Source organism: Salmo salar, chromosome ssa10 (assembly GCF_905237065.1).
Source record: "Salmo salar chromosome ssa10, Ssal_v3.1, whole genome shotgun sequence".
NCBI classification, from domain to species: Eukaryota; Metazoa; Chordata; class Actinopteri; order Salmoniformes; family Salmonidae; genus Salmo; species Salmo salar.
Window position 1 is genome coordinate 72610355 of NC_059451.1, and position 21551 is coordinate 72631905.

General features: G+C 43.4%; 1 protein-coding gene across 1 annotated transcript in view; it reads left to right on the forward strand.

The window, feature by feature from the left end:
* znf609a (zinc finger protein 609a) overlaps positions 1-21551 on the forward strand; it is a 198516-nt gene that overhangs the window by 84193 nt on the left and 92772 nt on the right. The window contains exon 2 of the mRNA XM_014123959.2: positions 5996-6876. Coding sequence (XP_013979434.1) covers positions 6127-6876 — 750 coding nt within the window. The 5' untranslated portion in view covers positions 5996-6126. The remainder of the gene's footprint in view (positions 1-5995; positions 6877-21551) is intronic.

The window sequence follows — 21551 nt, forward strand, 5'->3', positions numbered from 1 at the left end:
CCTGCACACAAGTTGTTTTTGACCCAGTGTTAGGAAAGCAAAAGCGGCAAAGGGCTGTGATGTGCCTCAATGGAGGCTTTGTGTCAGGGCCCATAAAACGCCTGGGTCTTGTTTCGCTCTTTATTGGTCTGTCACATGTAAACAGGCTAGGGTGAGGAATACCAATAGCTCAGAGCAAAACTGGTTATGAAGACTGTCTTTGCCTTACATTTTGGTCTGTTTGATTGTACCAGCTGACTAAGATCAACCAGAACTTCCTAACCAAGAACAATGCCAGTGTTAGTGTGTCCTTTGTAAGTCAGGACCTCCCACCCCCACTGATATGAATGCAAATCTCTTTGTGTTACATTAAATGTCTCTCATAATGGAGAGGTAGGCCTAATAAGAGCGTGGTTGCCTCCATTAAGACCTTCATTAATGCTGACATATTATTCATTCTCTTCCATTAGCTTAAGTCTTGGGGCTATGGCTCATTCAGACTCGAGATAGAGAGCGAAGAGGGCATGCAGGCTTTGACGCCAGCAGTAGAATTCAACCTTGTTTTCGTGCTGTTGTTGACCTCATTGGATTGATATGTCAGGGTGTTAATTAGACTAAATATCCTGTGGCAGGGGAGCTCTGGTGAGGAGAAAGGAGATTGATCTCTGGGTCAGGGCTTGTGGCTTTGATTTCAGGGGTCTCTTTAGTCCTGTCTGACGTCAACCTGCTGGTAAAAGAGGAAATGGACTCCATATGTGTTTGGGGTTTGTGGAAACCTCACCCTCCCTGGCAAAGCCCAGCTCACTGTTGGCATGCATGTGGCTTATAAACCCAAAGGCAGCTTTCTCCTTGAACTTGAGTGCATCGAGAAAGCTTGGTTATTGTTTTTTCTTTGTCAGGAATGGTACAGTTTATGATGAGCAAAGCTGTTGCACTTTGCACGTAGAATCACGCGAAAGTGTTGACAGTCAGACGTCAACAGTGCTCTGAACAATCTGTAGACCAACCGGAGATCCACATTCGGTGGGTTGTGTGCGACCCTTTAAGTCAAAGAGACTGTTTAGAAAGTATTCTCTGTACATCAGCTTTAACATTGCAGATTTTGGCTTCTATCAATGCAACTGCATCATTTCCAATCCCCCATATTACATTTTTTTGTAAATATATACAGTACCAGTCAAATGTTTGGGCATACCTACTCACTCAAGGGTTTTTCTTTATTTTTACTATTTTCTACATTGTAGAATAATAGTGAAGACATCGGAACTATGAAATAACACATATGGAATCACGTACTAACCAAAAAAGTGTTAAATCAAAATATATTTTAGATTCTTCAAAGTAGCCACCCTTTGCCTTGATGACAGCTTTGCACACTCTTGGCATTCTCTTCCCACATACGCTGAGCACTTGTTGGCTGCTGTTCCTTCAGTCACTCTGTGGCCAACTTATCCCAAACCATCTCAATTGGGTTGAGTTTGGGTGATTGTGGAGGCCAAGTCATCTGATGCAGCACTCATCCCTCTCCTTCTTGGTCAAATAGCCCTTACACAGCCTGGAGGTGTGTTGGGTCATTGTCCTGTTGAAAAACAAATGATAGTTCCTCTAAGCGCAAACCAGATGGTATGGTGTATTGCTGCAGAATGCTGTGGTAGCCATGCTGGTTAAGAGCGCCTTAAATTCTAAATAAATCACTGACAGTGTCACCAGCAAAGCACCATCACACCACCTAAATGCTTCAATGTGGGAACCACACATGCAGAGATCATCCATTCACCTACTCTGCGTCTCACAAAGACACGGCGGTTGGAACCAAAAATCTCACATTTGGAGTCATCAGACCAAACAACAGATTTCCACCAGTCTAATGTCCATTGCTCATGTTTCTTGGCCGAAGCAAGTCTGTTCTTCTTATTGGTGTCCTTTTAGTAGTCGTTTCTTTGCAGCAATTTGACCATGAAGGCCTGATTCACACAGTCTCCTCTGAACAGTTGATGTTGAGATGTGTCTGTTACTTTAACTCTGAAGCATTTATTTGGGCTGCAATTTCTGAGGCTGGTAAGTCTAATGAACTTATCCTCTGCAGCAGAGGTAACTCTGGGTCTTCCTTTCCTGTGGCGGTCCTCATGAGAGCCAGTTTCATCATAGCGCTTGGTTTTGCAACTGCACTTGAAGAAACTTTCAAAGTTCTTGAAATGTTCCTAATTGACTGACCTTCATGGCTTAAAGTAATGATGCTTATTTGAGCTGTTTTTGCCATAATATGGACTTGGTCTTTTACCAAATAGGGCTATCTTTTGTATACCACCCCTACCTTGTCACAACACAACTGATTGGACGAAATGCGTTAAGGAAAGAAATTCCACAAATGTACTTTTAACAAGGCACACCTGTTAATTGAAATGCATTCCAGGTGTTTACCTCATGAAGCTGGTTGAGAGAATGCCAAGAGTGTGCGAAGCTGTCAAGGCAAAGGGGAGATACTTTGAAGAATCTCATATAAAAAATATTATGATTTAACACTGTTGTGGTTGCTACATGATTCCAAGTGTTATTTCATAGTTTTGTCTTCACTATTATTCTACAATGTAGAACATAGTAAAAATAAAGACCCTTGAATAAGTGTGTCCAAACGTTTGACTTGTACTGTATATATTGTTTATGTATTTTATTTATTCTTTTCCCCTAACCTTACCACCCCTTCCCTAATTGGAGTAAACTAATGGAAAACAATACTTAGGCTTCTACTTCCAGCTTATATATATACTTCATACTTTTGTCTGAATGTGATTTGGAGGTTTGGCAAATGTCTACAATACTTTCTGAAAGTGGATACTTTCCTGGGCTCAAAATGAACGCTTGTCCTGGTGTCTGGGTCAAGAAGAATATAGATCAAAGTTTTATGAATGGATAAGTAAAATAATATTACAATCTATTTTTCATGTAGGCTACATAAATGAAAAAGCCTACTTGCATATTGGTTACAGACTCATGTCCAAACTGATGCGAACATGAGGGATGCGCCAGAAAATGTGGACAAACTTTTTAATGAGACTTTTAATTACAGAAATATTGCGCACCGCACATCACCGACCTTGAATCTGAGCGGCGGTGGTAAGCATTTTGGAAACTATTTAATTGTTTAAAACTTAGACGTTCTATGTCATTTTATGAAGAATGCCAATTATTGTATTGTACTGCAGCCAAATGCATAATCGTAAACATTATTTATAAGGGTGACATGGAGAAAATCGGACCTCTCTGAAATGAAAATGGATGGCACTCCATTTTTTATTTTATTTACCTGAACCCTCCCTAAATGCTTGAAGAAAGAAAAACGGACCCTCCCCTATACCCCAAAATAATAATTAATAGCAGAGAACTGTCTACCCTCACTTCTTGGACAGACCAGAGCCTTAGATATGCCGTTTTAGAAACGGTTCTTCGTCCTGTAAGCATTACATGGCAACGCAGGAATTTTGGTATTGCAAAGGGCTGCAGGCCAGAAGGTTGTGTGTTCGCAGTCCACTGTGGACGAGTATGGTCGGAAATATCCCATTTATAGTAAAAGCATTGCATAAATCTATCATCGTATTTGCAGGGCCGAGAAAAAAATTGCCTTTCATAAAAGTTTCATGCAATTCTACGTCATTTTACATATGAGCTGAATAATTGTTTTATACCACACAAATTACCTAAATTACTGGCTAAAAATGGACAGAGAGAGAGAGAGGCCTATGTGTTCATCTTATCATATTTGTCAAATCGGTGTGTTTGCAACGAAGCTGTCCCTGTTTGCAAATAATTTCATCTGAGATGTCATTAGGAATCTGATCATGGTACTTTCAAAAATTAGGCCTACCTTTCCACCCCAGAGAGAGAAGGCCTACTGACACAGAAAAATGTAAGCTTTAACTGATGGCTACTCTTCTTCCGTGGCTTAATCCAACGAGAGAAGGTCACAAGTGTTTCCCTAAAAGCTGTCTGGTTTTAAACATTTTCTATTGTACAGAAAGTGAATAGCTTAATCAATTGATAGTGAAATAATTCGATTACTTCCCAAGCAAAGTCCATTTTTTGTCTCCCCGCTATAGGTTGTAGCTCAGCCTCTGAATGTCATGTAAATTAAACAATGATATCTCCATATGCATCGGAGTCACGTCTTTCCGGTTATTTTACAATTTGTTTCTATCATAAAGCATTACGTGACAAAGTGCTCTTTATAGTTCACTTTATATAATCAGATCTGTTTTATTTTCTTAACTTAAGCTAATAAGGGGTAGGTTAATAAAAAAGTAGGCCTATGTCATACCCTCTCATACCCCATCAAAACCAGTGCAAGGTGAATGGAGGAAATGACCGACAAAATCTATGGATATAGCAGCCTATAGCCTCATTTTGTCTGTCAAACAGGTAGGACCACCTCTTATTTCTTAAATGGGGACAAATAGGCTCCCAACACAAAGCCCCCTTGTTGTTAGTAAAGTCTAATTAAAATGAAGACGGTTTAAATGAATTATGCCTAGTCGAATTAGCTACCTTTTAAGCACCATTTCCGATCGATTGTGCCACGGCCATTGGTTAGGCAGCACACAAAAAAGTATTTGATCAGCAAGAGCAGGCCAGGGCTCAGGGTTGCGATGTCCATTGCGGTATGTAATGAAGTTTAGCTGCTGGGATGGTGTAAATAAAACTTTCTTAGAAATATAACTTTGCTCTGTGCTTCTCCAAGCATGAACTTCGAAGCCTATAGCAGCGTTTCACCAAACTCGGTTCTGCCCTAACACTACACAGCTGATTCAAATAATACAAGCTTGTTGATGAGTTCATTATTTGAATCAGCTGTGTACTGCTAGGACAAAAAACAAAACGTGTACCCCTTGTGGTCTGAGGACTGAATTTGGGAAACACTAGCCTATAGGCTATGGATTATTTGATTGAGACCCCACTAAATAGCCTATAGGTGCACTTGGTATTGCGCGCCCAGCGGAGAATCAGAGATGAGGGTCGGCAGCGGGCACACATCGATATGTAGCCTAATGAGCAACTAATTCTAAAACACTGATAAATATTGACATTTCATCAATTACAAATTACATGACCCTCCCCTGGACTAGACTGAAACATTATTAAACCTTCCCCTGGACTGGAATTGAAAAAGCATGACCCCCATTTTCCTGCAGGTATCCATTGTGTACATTTCAATCCATCCCTAACCCATGTAAGTTGATGCATCTTTAGAGCTCAGCTTTTTCTTAATATCTAATGGATATTTTCATCTATGTCACATGAAACCGATCACACGTGCGGTGCACTTTTGAGAACTGTGTTTTACCTCTAATTGCAATTTGGAACATTCGTGTGTAGCCTATGCGCATTGTTGAGCTTATAATATGAAGAAATAAAACTTTGTCAACATTTTTAAGATAAATGGTCAGATCTGTTGCATCAGCCTCATTGCTTTTTTTAAACGTTTTTTAATGTGCAGGGGTTGTATGAATTCTGGTCTGTGGTCCTAGAACTGTCGGTTTTGAACCGTAGATATATTTTTTATCGTCCCAGGGACGACGGGATGCCCTTAATTTCGAGCCCTGTAGGGAATTGTTTTATAAAGACATAAAAAGTATTTAGTTGTGTTGCAATATTTTATAGCCTAACAAGGGGGGCCAACCATCCTACCAAGAGAGCCTAAAAAGGAGTGTTGTATTTTGAGACTGGCTTGAATATGCAAAGAAGCCAATAGACACAGTGTAGCCTACATTTTATTCTGATTCTCTATGGTAAAAAAGATAGTAATGCATTTTATGTAGTGAAGTGGCATCGTACAATGTTGTAATAATGGAGTTACAGACCTTTTTTGGGGGGGGACAAGTGGCCTCTCAAAAGTTAATGTCAAGCCCTGATTTCTTTCCTGCTATACTTGATTAGAATCTCTAATGATCTCATTATAGTTTATCTTGGTATGTTAAGAGCTTCTGACTGCAGAATTTTCACACATTTTCTCTTCTCTTTACAGGGCAACAATGTGGGTTACTGGGAAGGGGATACCGAGAAGACCCTAAAGCTGCTGTAACCCTTCTCCCACTGCCTCCAGTAGTCTGAGAAGGTCAGACTTAACTGTGGCGCGCCTGGGCCGCTGGCACTAAGATGTCCCTAAGCAGTGGCACTGCAGGCGGGAAAGGTGTGGACTCTAATGCGGTGGACACTTATGACAGCGGTGATGAATGGGATATAGGTGTTGGCAATCTGATCATTGACCTTGACGCAGACCTAGAAAAGGACAAACTTGAGATGTCTGGCACTAAAGACGGTGGGGGCATGGCTGCCCCTCCCAGCGCTGTAGCAGTTCTACCCGACAACATAAAATTTGTTAGCCCCGTACCCGCTGCTCAAGGCAAAGAGAGTAAACCCAAATCCAAGCGAAGTAAGAACTCAAAGGAAAGTGGCAAGGCCTCGGTTACAGACGGGGCAAAGAAAGACGCCCAGGTGCGAACCCAGGGCGAGGTTACGGGACCCGCCATTGGCACAGGTCCCACAACAAACACCAACTCTGGAAAGGGTGCTGAGAAGAGCAGTAAAGCCTCCCGTAATGTTCCTAGTGGAAAGAAAGACAAGGAGGTGGGCTCTGGGAAAAGTAAGAAGGAGAAAAGTGAAGTTGTGGCTACAGGAGTGGCTAATACTGAGAAGGAGTTGGGTGCCTCAAATCTGCCTTTGGCGGGCCCTCGTAGCATCCCATTTGAGGGTACGCAAAATACAGACTTGGCTGTGGCCGAACCACTTGGGAATATCGCCCTGGATTCCACAGGGATTGTTGTACCACCGTTAGCCATTAAATGTGATCCAGAAGAGATGGACAACAGTGAATGCAGAAACCTGAAGAAAGTGAAAAGTGAAAAGGTAAGTAACAAGCTGTCTTGTCTTCGATTTTGCGCTTGGCTGCTGTTAAGTCAACTGCTTTGAACTACAGCAGATGCTGTCTGTTTGTTTGCTGCTGGAATATTAGCATATCTAGCTCGCCTTGACAAGTGATTTATTACGTTTTAATGTAGCACTTTGCTTTCAAATTGAGTGAGCTACAGACGTAATCTGGTTCTCTGTGTGGGGGATAAGAGCTTTGTACTGTCTCGAAACCTCTCATGTAATCACTGAATTTGATGGGTGTGTTAAGTAGTGCATGAGGCTCCATCTTAACACTAATGGCTCCTCAGGGGACTTTCACGCTGCTGTACTCACCCCATAGCCCAGAAACAAGTGAAGTATGTTATGCAAGACCCAACATAAGCATCAGTCTGTACCACTACATATTGCAGATGCCTGTCCTTTTATGTATGCCAGTCATTTCAACAATGGGTTACTGCTCAGACCCTTCACTGCCATGCCATTAGTAAAAGGCCTGAGCAGTAACCCAGGCCCCCGTTTTCGAACCTTCTAGAAGATGTTCTCAGGCACTCAAAGGGGCAGTCTTGTTTTTACACAAGTTGCTTGTTGACATAGCGGGGGGAGGAGTGAGGGAGGGGGTGGTGGAAGGCTTCAGCGTGTAGGATGCCAAAGATGTGACAAACCTGAGTGCCGCTGCTCTCTGATAAGGTTTCTGACAGAGACGCTGGAGAGTATTGACAAGCCATCTCTAGAAGAGGCTTTGCACCAGGAGATCAGTTCCAACTGTCAGCCATATGTCACCGCCATACGCTGAGACAAAAGTGAAGCTCCAGGGGCAGTGTTGGATGTCTTGTTCTGGCAGCAGATTTTTGGGGGGGAGAGTGTCGAAGAGCCTCAGCATTTTCCAGCCTGCAGTTAGTCAGCTGGGGGGCACTTTCAGGCTAGAGTTACCCGTTAGAAATAATTACTGGGTACTCTTCTCCATGTCATCTTGATAGTATGCTTTTCAAAGTCTTCATCGGATGGAACTTGGTAAGATCGACAGGAAAAGGTATCAAAGTTTCATTCGCTATGAGCTGTGTGATAGCTGATTGTGCTGTATAGAAGAGGACATCCATCCGTATTCCATTGAGAGGGTTTTCTGCTTATCTTTGGAGCTTGGGGAGTGCTGAACTCTGTGGCGGGAGGTTTCATGTGTCATCTTGCTCCATTTTCAACCTCTATCATTCAATGGTAGGGGGCATTCAGTTCAACTCATTCTCGCTGTGTCTGTCTTGGGTGGGGGTGGGGGAGGAGGAGAGGAAGCAGTTTACTCCCTCTGTGAGGATCATGCCGGCAGGCCAGGAAATCCTGTGACTAAAGGACAAGATATCTCTGTCGTCTCTCTAGGGTCAATAAGTAATCCTTTGTTTAGACACATTAACCTCACTATGGTAGGGGGCACTATTTTCACCTCCGGATGAAAAGCGTGCCCAAAGTAAACTGCCTGCTACTTAGGCCCAGAAGCTAGGATATGCATATGGTAGATTTGGATTAAAAAAACACTAAAGTTTCCAAAACTATTAAAATAATGTCTGTGAGTATAACAGAACTGATATGGCAGGCGAAAACTTGAGAAAAATCCATCCAGGAAGTGGCATTTTTTTATGTTTGTAGTTTTCTATTGAATTCCATTACAGTATCCATTGACTTAGGACTCAAATTGCACTTCCTATGGCTTCCACTAGATGTCAACAGTCTTTAGAAATTGTTTCAGGCTTGTATTCTGAAAAATGACGGAGTGAGACCACTCTGAATGAGTGGACACTGCAGTGTCCCACAGGTTTTTCATGCGCACGACCGAGAGCACGCCTTTCTTGTTTTCCTTTTATACTGACGAAGCTATTGTCCGGTTGAAATGTTATTGATTATTATGACTTAAAACAACCTGAGGATTGATTATAAACTTCGTTTGACATGTTTCTACGAACTTTACTGATACTTTTCGGATTTTTCGTCTGTCCTTTGTGACTGCCTTTGAGCCTGTGAATTACTGAACAAAACGCGCAAACAAACGGAGGTTCTTTGATATAAAGAGGGACTTTATCGAACAAAACAAACATTTATTGAGTAAATGGGAGTCTTGTAAGTGCAACCATATGAAGATCATCAAAGGTAAGTGATTCATTTTATCACTATTTCTGATTTGTGTAACTCCTCTACTCGGCTGGTAACTGTTTAATGATTTGTCTGCTGGTCGCTGTTCTCAGATAATCGCATGGTATGCTTTCGCCGTAAAGCCTTTTTGAAATCTGACACCGTGGTTGGATTAACAAGAAGTTCATCTTTAAACCGATGTATAGCACTTGTATGTTTTATGGATTTTTATAATGAGTATTTCTGTTTTTGAATTTGGCGCTCTGCAATTTCACTGGATGTTGGCCAAGTGGGACGGTAGCATCCCACACCCCTTAGAGAGGTTAAAGGCTTGGTCGCATTAAAATTACATTATTCTTTAGCAAAAAAACATGGTATCATCCTGTGTGGCCCTTAAAATCTCATCAATAGGCCATTTCTGACATTATGTAGTCGTCAGCAGCTGACACTGGCTAACAGCACCCATTCTACAGTCATGACCTTCACATGCCTTTCCTGTTTGGACAACACAGGGAATTTGCAGTGGCCTGTACAGACATTAACCTCAGTGATGGTGATTGCATGTTTCCACTGTGTCAGAGATGGAATTACTTGAGGTGAATGAGAGACTCTCTTTTTGAAATCCCTCGTAATCCGCTTTTGACGATTATTTTAATGTCTCCTGGTTGTCTACAGTCTGTCTCATCTCTTTAGACAATATAGGCTGTCATAAAAACCTCATCACTTACGTAATTACACTTTTCCTACTAAGCGCCCTGCCGTAAAATGGGGATCATTCTACCACAAAAAGGTCTGCATTTGCTTGCTCAATGCTCCAAACAGGGCATTACAAATTTACTGTGGCCTGTGGTAGTTGGCCTTTCCTTAAAGTTCAGGAGTTGAAGTTGATTTCTGGATGTCAAGTGAGCTTCTGTTGCCAATAGGCTACCTCCTCATTAATTAGCAATGCAAGCGGTTTCTGTAATATCCCAGCTACATGCCAAGCTCACAAAGAGTGAGCCTTCATTTTGAATCAGCACCAGACACCTTCCTCACTGCCAGTTACCGCAACCTGCGTGGAGATCAATGGACTCTACTGTAGCAAAAGTGCTGTATGCACAAGGGGTTTAAAGCTTTCTAGCATTCCTCTCTCAGCAGTGAATCCAGACATGATTTATTTAGACTCATTTCAAACAATTTTACTTTGTTATCCCGCTGCAAAGTTTGATTGATAGTCAGTCAGGGCTCAGGTTTCTCATCCAGTCTTTATTAGACTGTCTATATTTTAACTCCTTGAATTAACTCCTGGAGCAGTGGTTTTAATGAATAGGTATTTTTGGATCTCTTTCTCTTTTCCCACTTCTCCTTTTTCTCGAGTGTGGAGTATTCTGTAGGGAATGTGTCTGGGTGTAAGCAGCGCCTGTGAAATGTCAGGCTCCAGCGCTCTCACAGTCAAATCCAGGCCTTTATAGCGTGACAGGAGGTCTCCTGTGCACCTGGGAGCAGCCCTTCTCTTCTCAATAGTTTCATTTTTTTTATTTCTCTTTCCCTCTCTCACTGCCCATGGTGACTTATGACTGGTGCTATTGTATTACAACTCAGGGTTAGTCAGGGCTGTGCAAACGGGGAGGAGGGGTGGCGCAGGGAGAGACAACTTGGACTCTCTCCCATTTCCGTGTCTGTTTCTCTGGATCCATCCTATCAAGTGACCGGGGGGACCGGTTTTGCAATCTTTCTCTGTTTTCTCTGCATTCTGGTGACCTTATCGGAATACGGGTTCTGGGTTTAAACTCTAGAAGTCAGCCATTGTGTACGTGTGTGTATTTTCTATGCGACCCAGGCGGGGAAAGGTGGTGCTGTACCACAACCCTCGTTTCCTTCTCCACAGTAACGCCACATAGCAGAGCTCCAGTGGAGCATTACCTGCACTAGAGGCCTGCATCATAAAAAATGTCAACCCCGTCGCAATGATCTCTTTTGGGACCTGACAGATATCATTGCGGCGGGGTGGTCATTTTTCATGATGCGTTTGGGAGCGGGCGGTCAGGCAGACAATTTTGAGATAAAGTTTTTAGTGACGGGGCAGTATTCAGAAATTCAGATGAATGACGTGCCCAAATTAAACTGCCTACTACTCGGGCTCAGAACGTAGGATATGCATATTATTAGTAGATTTGGATAGAAAACACTCTGAAGTTTCTAAAACTGTTTGAATGATGTCTGTGAATATAACAGAACTCATATGGCAGGCAAAAACCTGAGAAAAAATCCAACCAGGAAGTGACTTGTAGTTCTATCTAATCCCTATTCAAACTACAGTGATTGTGGGGTCATTTTGCGCTTCCATTGGCTGTCAACAGCCTTTAGAAACTTGTTTCATCCATCTACTGTTACTGGGCAGAGAATAGGAGCTCAGTCAATCAGTGGACTGCCTGGGACCAGTGAGTTGTTTACTGCGCGGGCACATTGGCACGTCTCTCCTTTTTCCTCTGTAATGAATACGCTATTGTCCGGTTGGAATATTATCGACGTTTTACGTTAAAAAGACCCTAAGGATTGATTGTAAACATTGTTTGACATGTTTCTATGAACGGTAATGGAAATATTTGACTTTTAGTCTATGGTTCTGCGCTCTCGCGTTATGCATTACATTACATTGCATTACATTTAAGTCATTTAGCAGACGCTCTTATCCAGAGCGACTTACAAATTGGTGCATTCACCTTATGATATCCAGTGGAACAACCACTTTACAATAGTGCATCTAAATCTTTTAAGGGGGGGGGGGGTTAGAAGGATTACTTTATCCTATCCTAGGTATTCCTTAAAGAGGTGGGGTTTCAGGTGTCTCCGGAAGGTGGTGATTGACTCCGCTGTCCTGGCGTCGTGAGGGAGCTTGTTCCACCATTGGGGTGCCAGAGCAGCGAACAGTTTTGACTGGGCTGAGCGGGAACTGTGCTTCCTCAGAGGTAGGGGGGCCAGCAGGCCAGAGGTGGATGAACGCAGTGCCCTTGTTTGGGTGTAGGGCCTGATCAGAGCCTGAAGGTATGGAGGTGCCGTTCCCTTCACAGCTCCGTAGGCAATCACCATGGTCTTGTAGCGGATGCGAGCTTCAACTGGAAGCCAGTGGAGAGAGCGGAGGAGCGGGGTGACGTGAGAGAACTTGGGAAGGTTGAACACCAGACGGGCTGCGGCGTTCTGGATGAGTTGTAGGGGTTTAATGGCACAGGCAGGGAGCCCAGCCAACAGCGAGTTGCAGTAATCCAGACGGGAGATGACAAGTGCCTGGATTAGGACCTGCGCCGCTTCCTGTGTGAGGCAGGGTCGTACTCTGCGAATGTTGTACAGCATGAACCTACAGGATCGGGTCACCGCCTTGATGTTAGTGGAGAACGACAGGGTGTTGTCCAGGATCACGCCAAGGTTCTTAGCACTCTGGGAGGAGGACACAAGGGAGTTGTCAACCGTGATGGCGAGATCATGGAACGGGCAGTTCTTCCCCGGGAGGAAGAGCAGCTCCGTCTTGCCGAGGTTCAGCTTGAGGTGGTGATCCGTCATCCACACTGATATTGTCTGACAGACATGCAGAGATGCGATTCGCCGCCTGGTTATCAGAAGGGGGAAAGGAGAAGATTAATTGTGTGTCGTCTGCATAGCAATGATAGGAGAGACCATGTGAGGATATGACAGAGCCAAGTGACTTGGTGTATAGCGAGAATAGGAGAGGGCCTAGAACAGAGCCCTGGGGGACACCAGTGGTGAGAGCGCATGGTGCGGAGACAGATTCTCGCCACGCCACCTGGTAGGAGCGACCTGTCAGGTAGGACGCAATCCAAGTGTGGGCCGCGCCGGAGATGCCCAACCCGGAGAGGGTGGAGAGGAGGATCTGATGGTTCACAGTATCAAAGGCAGCAGATAGGTCTAGAAGGATGAGAGGAGAGAGAGTTAGCTTTAGCAGTGCGGAGAGCCTCCGTGACACAGAGAAGAGCAGTCTCAGTTGAATGCCCAGTCTTGAAACCTGACTGATTAGGATCAAGAAGGTCATTCTGAGAGAGATAGCAGGAGAGCTGGCCAAGGACGGCACGTTCAAGAGTTTTGGAGAGAAAAGAAAGAAGGGATACTGGTCTGTAGTTGTTGACATCGGAGGGATCGAGTGTAGGTTTTTTCAGAAGGGGTGCAACTCTCGCTCTCTTGAAGACGGAAGGGACGTAGCCAGCGGTCAAGGATGAGTTGATGAGCGAGGTGAGGTAGGGGAGAAGGTCTACGGAAATGGTCTGGAGAAGAGAGGAGGGGATAGGGTCAAGTGGGCAGGTTGTTGGGCGGCCGGCCGTCACAAGACGCGAGATTTCATCTGGAGAGAGAGGGGAGAAAGAGGTCAAAGCACAGGGTAGGGCAGTGTGAGCAGGACCAGCGGTGTCGTTTGACTTAGCAAACGAGGATCGGATATCGTCAACCTTCTTTTCAAAATGGTTGACGAAGTCATCCGCAGAGAGGGAGGGGGGGGATTCAGGAGGGAGGAGAAGGTAGCAAAGAGCTTCCTAGGGTTAGAGGCAGATGCTTGGAATTTAGAGTGGTAGAAAGTGGCTTTAGCAGCAGAGACAGAAGAGGAGAATGTAGAGAGGAGGGAGTGAAAGGATGCCAGGTCCGCAGGGAGGCGAGTTTTCCTCCATTTCCGCTCGGCTGCCCGGAGCCCTGTTCTGTGAGCTCGTAGTGAGTCGTCGAGCCACGGAGCAGGGGGGGAGGACCGAGCCGGCCTGGAGGATAGGGGACAGAGAAAATCAAAGGATGCATTATGCCTTTGGATTAGTGACCTGAACGCGCGAACAAAACGGAGGTATTTGGACATAAATATGGAGTATTTCGAACAAAAATAACATTTCTTGTGGAAGTCCTGGGAGTGCATTTTGACGAAGATCAGCAAAGGTAAGGGAAGATTTATAATACTCATTCTGAGTTTAGTTGACTCCAGAACTTGGCGGGTAACTGTATTGCTTGCTTTGATGGCTGAGCTCTGTACTCAGAATATTGAAAAATGTGCTTTCGCCGAAAAGCTATTTTAAAATCTGACAGCGGTTGCATTAAGGAGTAGTATATCTATAATTCTTTCAATAACTATTGTAAAGTGTATCAACGTTTATGATGAGTATTTTTGTAAGTTGATGTGCTCATTCACCGGGGGTTTTGGTGGGAATACATTTTCTGAACATCACGTGCCAATGTAAAATGGGGTTTATGGATATAAATATGAACTTTATCGAACAAAACATATGTATTTTGTAACATTGAGTCCTGGGAGTGTCATCTGATGAAGATCATCAAAGGTTAGTGATTCATTTTAGCTGTATTTCTGGTTTTTGTGACGCCTCTCCTTGCTTGGAAAATGGCTGTGTGGTTTTTCTTGTCAAGGTGATGTCCTAACATAATCTAATGTTTTGCTTTCGCCGTAAAGCCTTTTTGAAATCGGACACTGTGGTTAGATTAAGGACAATCTTATCTTTAAAATGGTGTATGTTTGATAAATTTGAATTATGAGATTTTTGTTGTTTTGAATTTGCCGCCCTGCTATTTCACTGGCTGTAACGCTAGCGTCCCACATAGCCCATACTAGTTAAAATATGTTTGTCGTTCCGCAGATTATTTGTGAACGGCCGTCTTTCTGCTTTGTATGGCGTTAGCCTACCTATTGTATTGTAAAAGCACATCTTTGTTGCGTTATTGACACACACTCAGACTTTGTTGCTTTACGTTAGGTTGCCTAGCTCTCTTCCTAGTTGGGCGTGTGAGAACAAGTGTGCCTAGTATATGTGCGGGCTCAATTAAATAGAGTAGGCTGCCCATACATGGTTGGAGAATCACGTGTCCGTTATCTTTCCAAGGAAATTAAAGTAAATATGATTCAACTGTAAACTATACTACAGTGCCTGTCAATAAATATTGATCGTGGAAAGAAGTGGAGGGCGGTCAACCAGCATTAGTCGAGGTGCAATTAAAAATCGTCGTTGAAAAGGAAAAGGCTTACCGCGTGAATAGGCTACCATGGTGAGGGAGCTTTGCGCCTTTTTGATTATCAATAAATATTGATTACCCATTTATTTGTCTCCGTCTGCTAATCATCCTCCTAAAAAGTAGGATATATCCTATATGCAAAACGTGTCCGCTTTCATCATTCTTGCTGCTTCAACTTCAGTAGCGCTTGTGGTCTCAATTAAATAGAATAGGCTATAGCCTATGCACGGGCGGAGAAGCAATGGGCCATTATCTTTCCAATGAAATGTACTTCCTAAATAGGATTAGGCTACAGTTTACTACATTGCCTACAAATATTGATCACCCATATTTGTCTGTCTGAAAATCGTCCCACTCCTAAAATGGTGATTGCCTACGGAGCTGTGAAGGGAACGGCACCTCCATACCTTCAGGCTCTGATCAGGCCCTACACCCAAACAAGGGCACTGCGTTCACCCACCTCTGGCCTGCTGGCCCCCCTACCTCTGAGGAAGCACAGTTCCCGCTCAGCCCAGTCAAAACTGTTCGCTGCTCTGGCACCCCAATGGTGGAACAAGCTCCCTCACGACGCCAGGACAGGGGAGTCAATCGCCACCTTCCGGAGACACCTGAAACCCCACCTCTTTAAGGAATACCTAGGATAGGATAAAGTAATCCTTCTAACCCCCCCGCCCCTTAAAAGATTTAGATGCACTATTGTAAAGTGGTTGTTCCACTGGATATCATAAGGTGAATGCACCAATTTGTAAGTCGCTCTGGATAAGAGCGTCTGCTAAATGACTTAAATGTAAATGTAAAAGGTAGGCTATAAAACTCTGCTCTCTTCAAACTACGTCTGTAATACCGTTAGACTAATATAATGGGCCATATGAGAATCTTTGGTAATTTAACCTATTTCTTAGGTTATTTTTGCACACTTTGATATTGCTTATAGGGTGCAAAATTGCTGGGACCATGGCTGGCAAGTGAACTGTGTCACATACAGTACCATTCAAAAGTTTGGACACCTACTCATTCAAGGGTTTTTGTTTATTTTTACTATTTTTGACATTGAAGAATAATAGTGAAGATATCAAAACTATGAAATAGCACATCATGTAGTAACCAAAACAATGTTAAACAAATAAAAATATATTTTAGGTTCTTCAAAGTAGCCCCCCTTTGCCTTGATGACAGCTTTGCACACGCTTGGCATTCTCTCAACCAGCTTCACCTGGAATATTTTTCCAACAGTCTTGAAGGAGTTCCCACATATGCTGAGCACTTGTTGGCTGCCTTTCCTTCACTCTGCCGTCCAATTCATTCCAAACCATCTCAATTGGGTTGAGGTCGGGGGATTGTGGAGGCCAGGTCATCTGATGCAGCACTCTATCACTCCCTGTCTTTGTCAAATAACCCTTACACAGCAGGGAGGTGTGTTGGGTCATTGTCCTGTTGAAAAGCAAATGGTAGTCCAACTAAGAGCAAACCACATGGGATGGCGTATCGCTACAGTATGTTGTGGTCGCCATGCTGGCTAAGTGTGCCTTGAATTCTAAATAAGTCACAGACAGTGTCACTAGCAAAGCACCATCACACCACCTCCTCCATGCGTCACGGTGGGAACCACACATGCAGAGATCAACCGTTCATCTACTCTGCGTCTCACAAAGACATGGCGGTTGAACCCAAAAATCTCAAATTTGGTCTGTACAGACCAAAGGACAGATTTCCACTGATCTAATGTCCACTGCTTGTGTTTCTTGGCCCAAGCAAGTCTGTTCTTCTTATTGGTGTCCTTTAGTAGTGGTTTCTTTGCAGCAATCCGATCATGAAGGCCTGATTCACACAGTCTCCTCTGAACAGTTGATGTTGAGATGTGTCTTGGCTGTAATTTCTGAGGCTGGTAAGTCTAATGAACTTATCCTCTGCAGCTGAGGTAACTCTGGGTCTCCCTTTCCTGTGGCGATCCTCATGAGAGCCAGTTTCATCATAGCGTTTGATGATTTTTGCAACTGCTCTTGAAGAAACATTAAAAGTTCTTGACATTTTCCACATTGACTGACCTTCATGTCTTAAAGTAATGGATGCACTGTTGTTTCTCTTTGCTTATTTGAGCTGTTCTTGCCATAATATGGACTTGGTCTTTTACCAAATAGGGCTATCTTTTGTATACCACCCCTAACTTGTCACAACTGATTGGCTCTAACACATTAAGAAAATAAATGCCACGAATGTACTTTTAACAAGGCACACATGTTAATTGAAATGCATTCCCGGTGACTACCTCATAAAGCTGGTTGAGAGAATGCCAAGAGTTTCCAAAGCTGTCATCAAGGCAAAGGGTGGCTACTTTGAAGAATCTAAAATATATTTTGATTTGTTTAACACTTGGTTGCTACATGATTCCATATGTGTTATTTCATAGTTGGGATGTCTTCACTATTATTCTACAATGTAGAAAATAGTAAAAAATAAAGAAAAATGTGTAAACTTTTGACTCGTACTGTATGCCTAAAATAACATTGTGGGACTGGTTTTCAGGACCAGTTCTTGCAGTAGCGGGTGAGAGTCTGACAGAAAGCCAGCAAGTGTGAGTGGGTGCATTATGAGAAGCTGCGGGAGCGGGATGAATAAATCAGTCCCTCACAGACCTCTGGCCTGCACCATCAGACAGAGCCACAGCCATAGCTTTGAGAACAGAGCCTAACAATAACTAGCTTACACCACTGAAATTCTATTTTTGCTCACGGAGGAGCAGGGAGACAGACGGTCTGTGAGGGACTGATTTTAAACAGTTAAACCTAGGCACACACCCACCAGCACTAGCACACTTGAACTCAGCATAGCAGGGACACACTATCTCTCTCATACACGCACACGCGCTCAGAAGAAATTAACCTTTTGATCTGAAATCTCCCTTGTGATCTAGTAGGGTTAGCCCTCACATTAGAACAGCCTCTGACTCGTGTTTCTCTTCCAGTCCAGACTCCCTCTCCAGACTCCCTCTCCGCTCCTCTGTCAGGGTGTGTAATCCAAAGACGGGGGTTGTGTGTAGAGATCAGACCCACCATTCGCTTTCCAGCCATCTGTTCCGAGATGCCTGAGTAACATTCTGATTACTGCAGAAAACTAGGCAGCAAACTGGGCAGACAAAGCTCGCCTCTTATGTTCCAATCTCGTTGAGCTCTCAAATGGCCACCCCACGCGTCTAATGGAAGGGCAGTGCCTTCCCCCTGCCTGGCTGCAGTGGAACAGCGATTCCTCTTCATCAGCAAAAGGCTAGCTCCGGCTCTCACACAGGGCTTTTATACAGCCTTGCATTCATAGCATGTACAGCCCTTGAAATGGGGTAGGCAAGACAGAAATCTTGAATGCCGAGGCCGTCTAAGTCAAACGGGAGAAGTAGGCCAACATTTCTCTCGTCAGACTCCATGGGAGACATTTCCATTTGTCATGTTCAGTGTCATTTTAAGACGAAAAGCAGCCTTTCCGACCCACAGATCACAAGCTATAATGCCACCACCATCGCAGTCCCTTTTCAGAGAATGTAAAACCGCCTCATTGTGATCGGTGCAGGCTGTCTCCCTTTTTTGTGTCACACAGTTCAGCCCCAAATCGGAATCATTGAAGTGGATGCCTGTCTTGAAGTTGAGTGTTTGTGACTTCCTTTGAAACGGGGTGGCGGATAATTGAAAACACACAAAGAAAAAGCAGGGCCTGTGCCAAGTTTTCCTTTTCTGGCGAGCTGCTCTCGTCGATGGAACAGTTTCAATCAACTTTCCAACCATGCCATGGTCCACTCAAGATCGAACCAGCACAGTCAGCTGCTCTGCATTAGACATGGATCACATCCATAGCTGCGATTATTTCAGCATTTCGTCATTTCTACACCAGTCATTTTGGTCAAAATAACGTTAGCATTTTAAGTTTGCCAGATAAAAACAAATACTTGCCTCAGTTGGCCTTTGCAGCTTAAAATGGATTCTAGATTGATGAAATCAAACAGCCTTTCTGAAAAAAGAAACCCCAAGGAGAAGTAGTTGCTTGTTTTAGACCAGTGTTTCTTTTTGTCTATTTGAAAATGAGTTTGGCTGTGCAGTATGCTACAGATGCTGCCAAGACAGACTTAGTGTTGTCACGATACCTGCATTTTTACTTCAATAATGATACCAGGTTTAGTATCACAATACTCAATACCAAAACGATACCAGAACTAAAAAAAGGCGTATTAGCCAAAGTCACAGAATGGCACTTCATCCAGGGGCGGTAGGGTAGCCTAGTGGTTAGAGCGCTGGACTAGTAAGCGAAAGGTTGCAAGTTCGAATCCCCGAGCTGACAAGGTAGAAAGCTGTCGTTCTGCCCCTGAACAAGGCAGTTAACCCACTAGGCCGTCATTGAAAATAAGAATTTGTTCTTAACTGACTTTCCTAGTTAAAGGTAAAATAAATAAAAATCCAGACAGATAGTTTCTTCAGAAAGTATTCATACCCCTTGACTTATTTCACAAAATTGATCAAATATTTTTTTTCTCTCACCCATCTACACACAACACCCCATAATGACAAAGTGAAAACATGTTTTAAGAAATTTTACATAAATATTCACAACCCCGAGTCAGTATTTTGTAGAAGCACAGTTGGGATGATTATAGCTGTAATTCTTTCTGGGAAAGTCTCTAAGAACATTCCACACCTGGATTGTGCAACATTTGCCCATTTTTATTGTTTTCAAAATACTTCAAGCTCTGTCAAAATGGTTGTTGATCATTGTTAGACAACCATTCTCTGGTCTTACCATAGATTGTCAAGTAGATTGAAGTAAATCTCGGCCACTCAGGAACATTCACTGTCTTCTTGGTAAGCAAGTACAGTGTAGATTTGGCCTTGTGTTTTCGGTTATTGTCCTGCTGAAAGCAGGGTTTCCGTTAGGAAAATGTGGCCCCCGGACATTTGACCGGCAACATTTCAATTTACCGGACATTTGAGAAATCTGCCGGACCAATATGCATTGGGTTCGTAACCTGATTAGGGTGGGCACCCACGGTGCTCAGAATGACAGATATCTCGTTTTGATTATGGTAATTAATATTAAAAGAACATGCAAGTTGAGGATGCAACAATGTGCAGTCCTTCTTACTGAATTCTCATGTGCACTTTGAAAAAGATCGTAAAATTAGACTTGGGCGGAATCCAGATACGTTCATACCGACCCTGGGATATTCAGTAATACCGGCACTGAACACAAGGGCGCTGTTTTCAATTCCTGTGTACTGTGTAAACCCGGAGGTAAGCAATGCTAATAAGTACATGTAAAATCCCATAGAGAATGCTAACTAAATGTTAATGAGCGCATTGTGAACATTTTAGACAGTGTCTGACCTAAACTATAAAAGTAACAAAAAAAATGCTACATAGTGAATGCTTGATATTGGAATAAGCGCTAACCATTTAGCTAGATAAAGAACTAGCTACTAAATTAGCAAACCAAATGCACAACTGCAATGCATTTAGCACATTTTAAACAGTTAACTTAATACTTATAAGATAACTAGCTGGCAAACATTTAGTTGTGAATTCCACACTGTAATTAGATCACCTGGTGCATGCTGCACAACAGTGAGTGACTCACAAGGCTCCGGTCTCTCGCCGTTGTCCACTGGCTTTTTATAAATACCCCGGTATACTGTATATACGGTATACCGCCCAAGCCTAGTTAGAATAACGAACAGCAAAATCACTGGCCTATATCAATATGGAGGACCAAACCTGCCATAATTGGAATTAAATGAATAAATAAATAAATGCACACATACAGTGCATTCAGAAAGTATTCAGACCCCTTGACTTTTTCCAAATTTTGCTACATTATAGCCTTATTCTAAAATAGATTAAAAAAAAAAATAAAATCCTCAATCTACACACAATATCCCATAATGACAAACCGAACAGTATTTATATGAGACTCGAAATTCTATGAGACTCAAAATTGCGCTCAGGTGCGTCCTGTTTTCATTGATCATCCTTGAGATGTTTCTAGAACTTGATTGGAGTCCACCTGAGGTATATTCAATTAATTGGACATGATTTGATTGGTCCCCAAGAACACAAGGACCTCCAGCATTCTTAAATGGAAGAAGTGTGGAACCACCAAGACTCTTCCTAGAGCTAGCCGCCCAGCCAAACTGAGCAATCGGGGAAGAAGGGCCTTGGTCAGGAAGGTGACCAAGAACTCGATGGTCACTCTGACAGAACTCCAGACTTCCTCTGTGGTCTGATAAAACCAACATTGAAATCTTTGGCCTGAATGCCAAGCGTCATGTTCGGAGGAAACAGTGAAGCATGGTGGTGGGAATGTTTTTCAGGGACTGGGAGACTAGTCAGGATCGAGGGGAAGCTGAACGGAGCAAAGTACAAAGAGATCCTTGATGAAAACCTGCTCCAGAAAGCTCAGGACCTCAGACCAGTGTGAAGGTTCACCTTTCAATGGGACAACGACCCTAAGCACACAGCCAAGACAACGCAGGAGTGATTTCGGGACAAGTCTCTGAATGTCCTTGAGTGACCCAGCCAGAGTCCGGACTTGAACCCTAT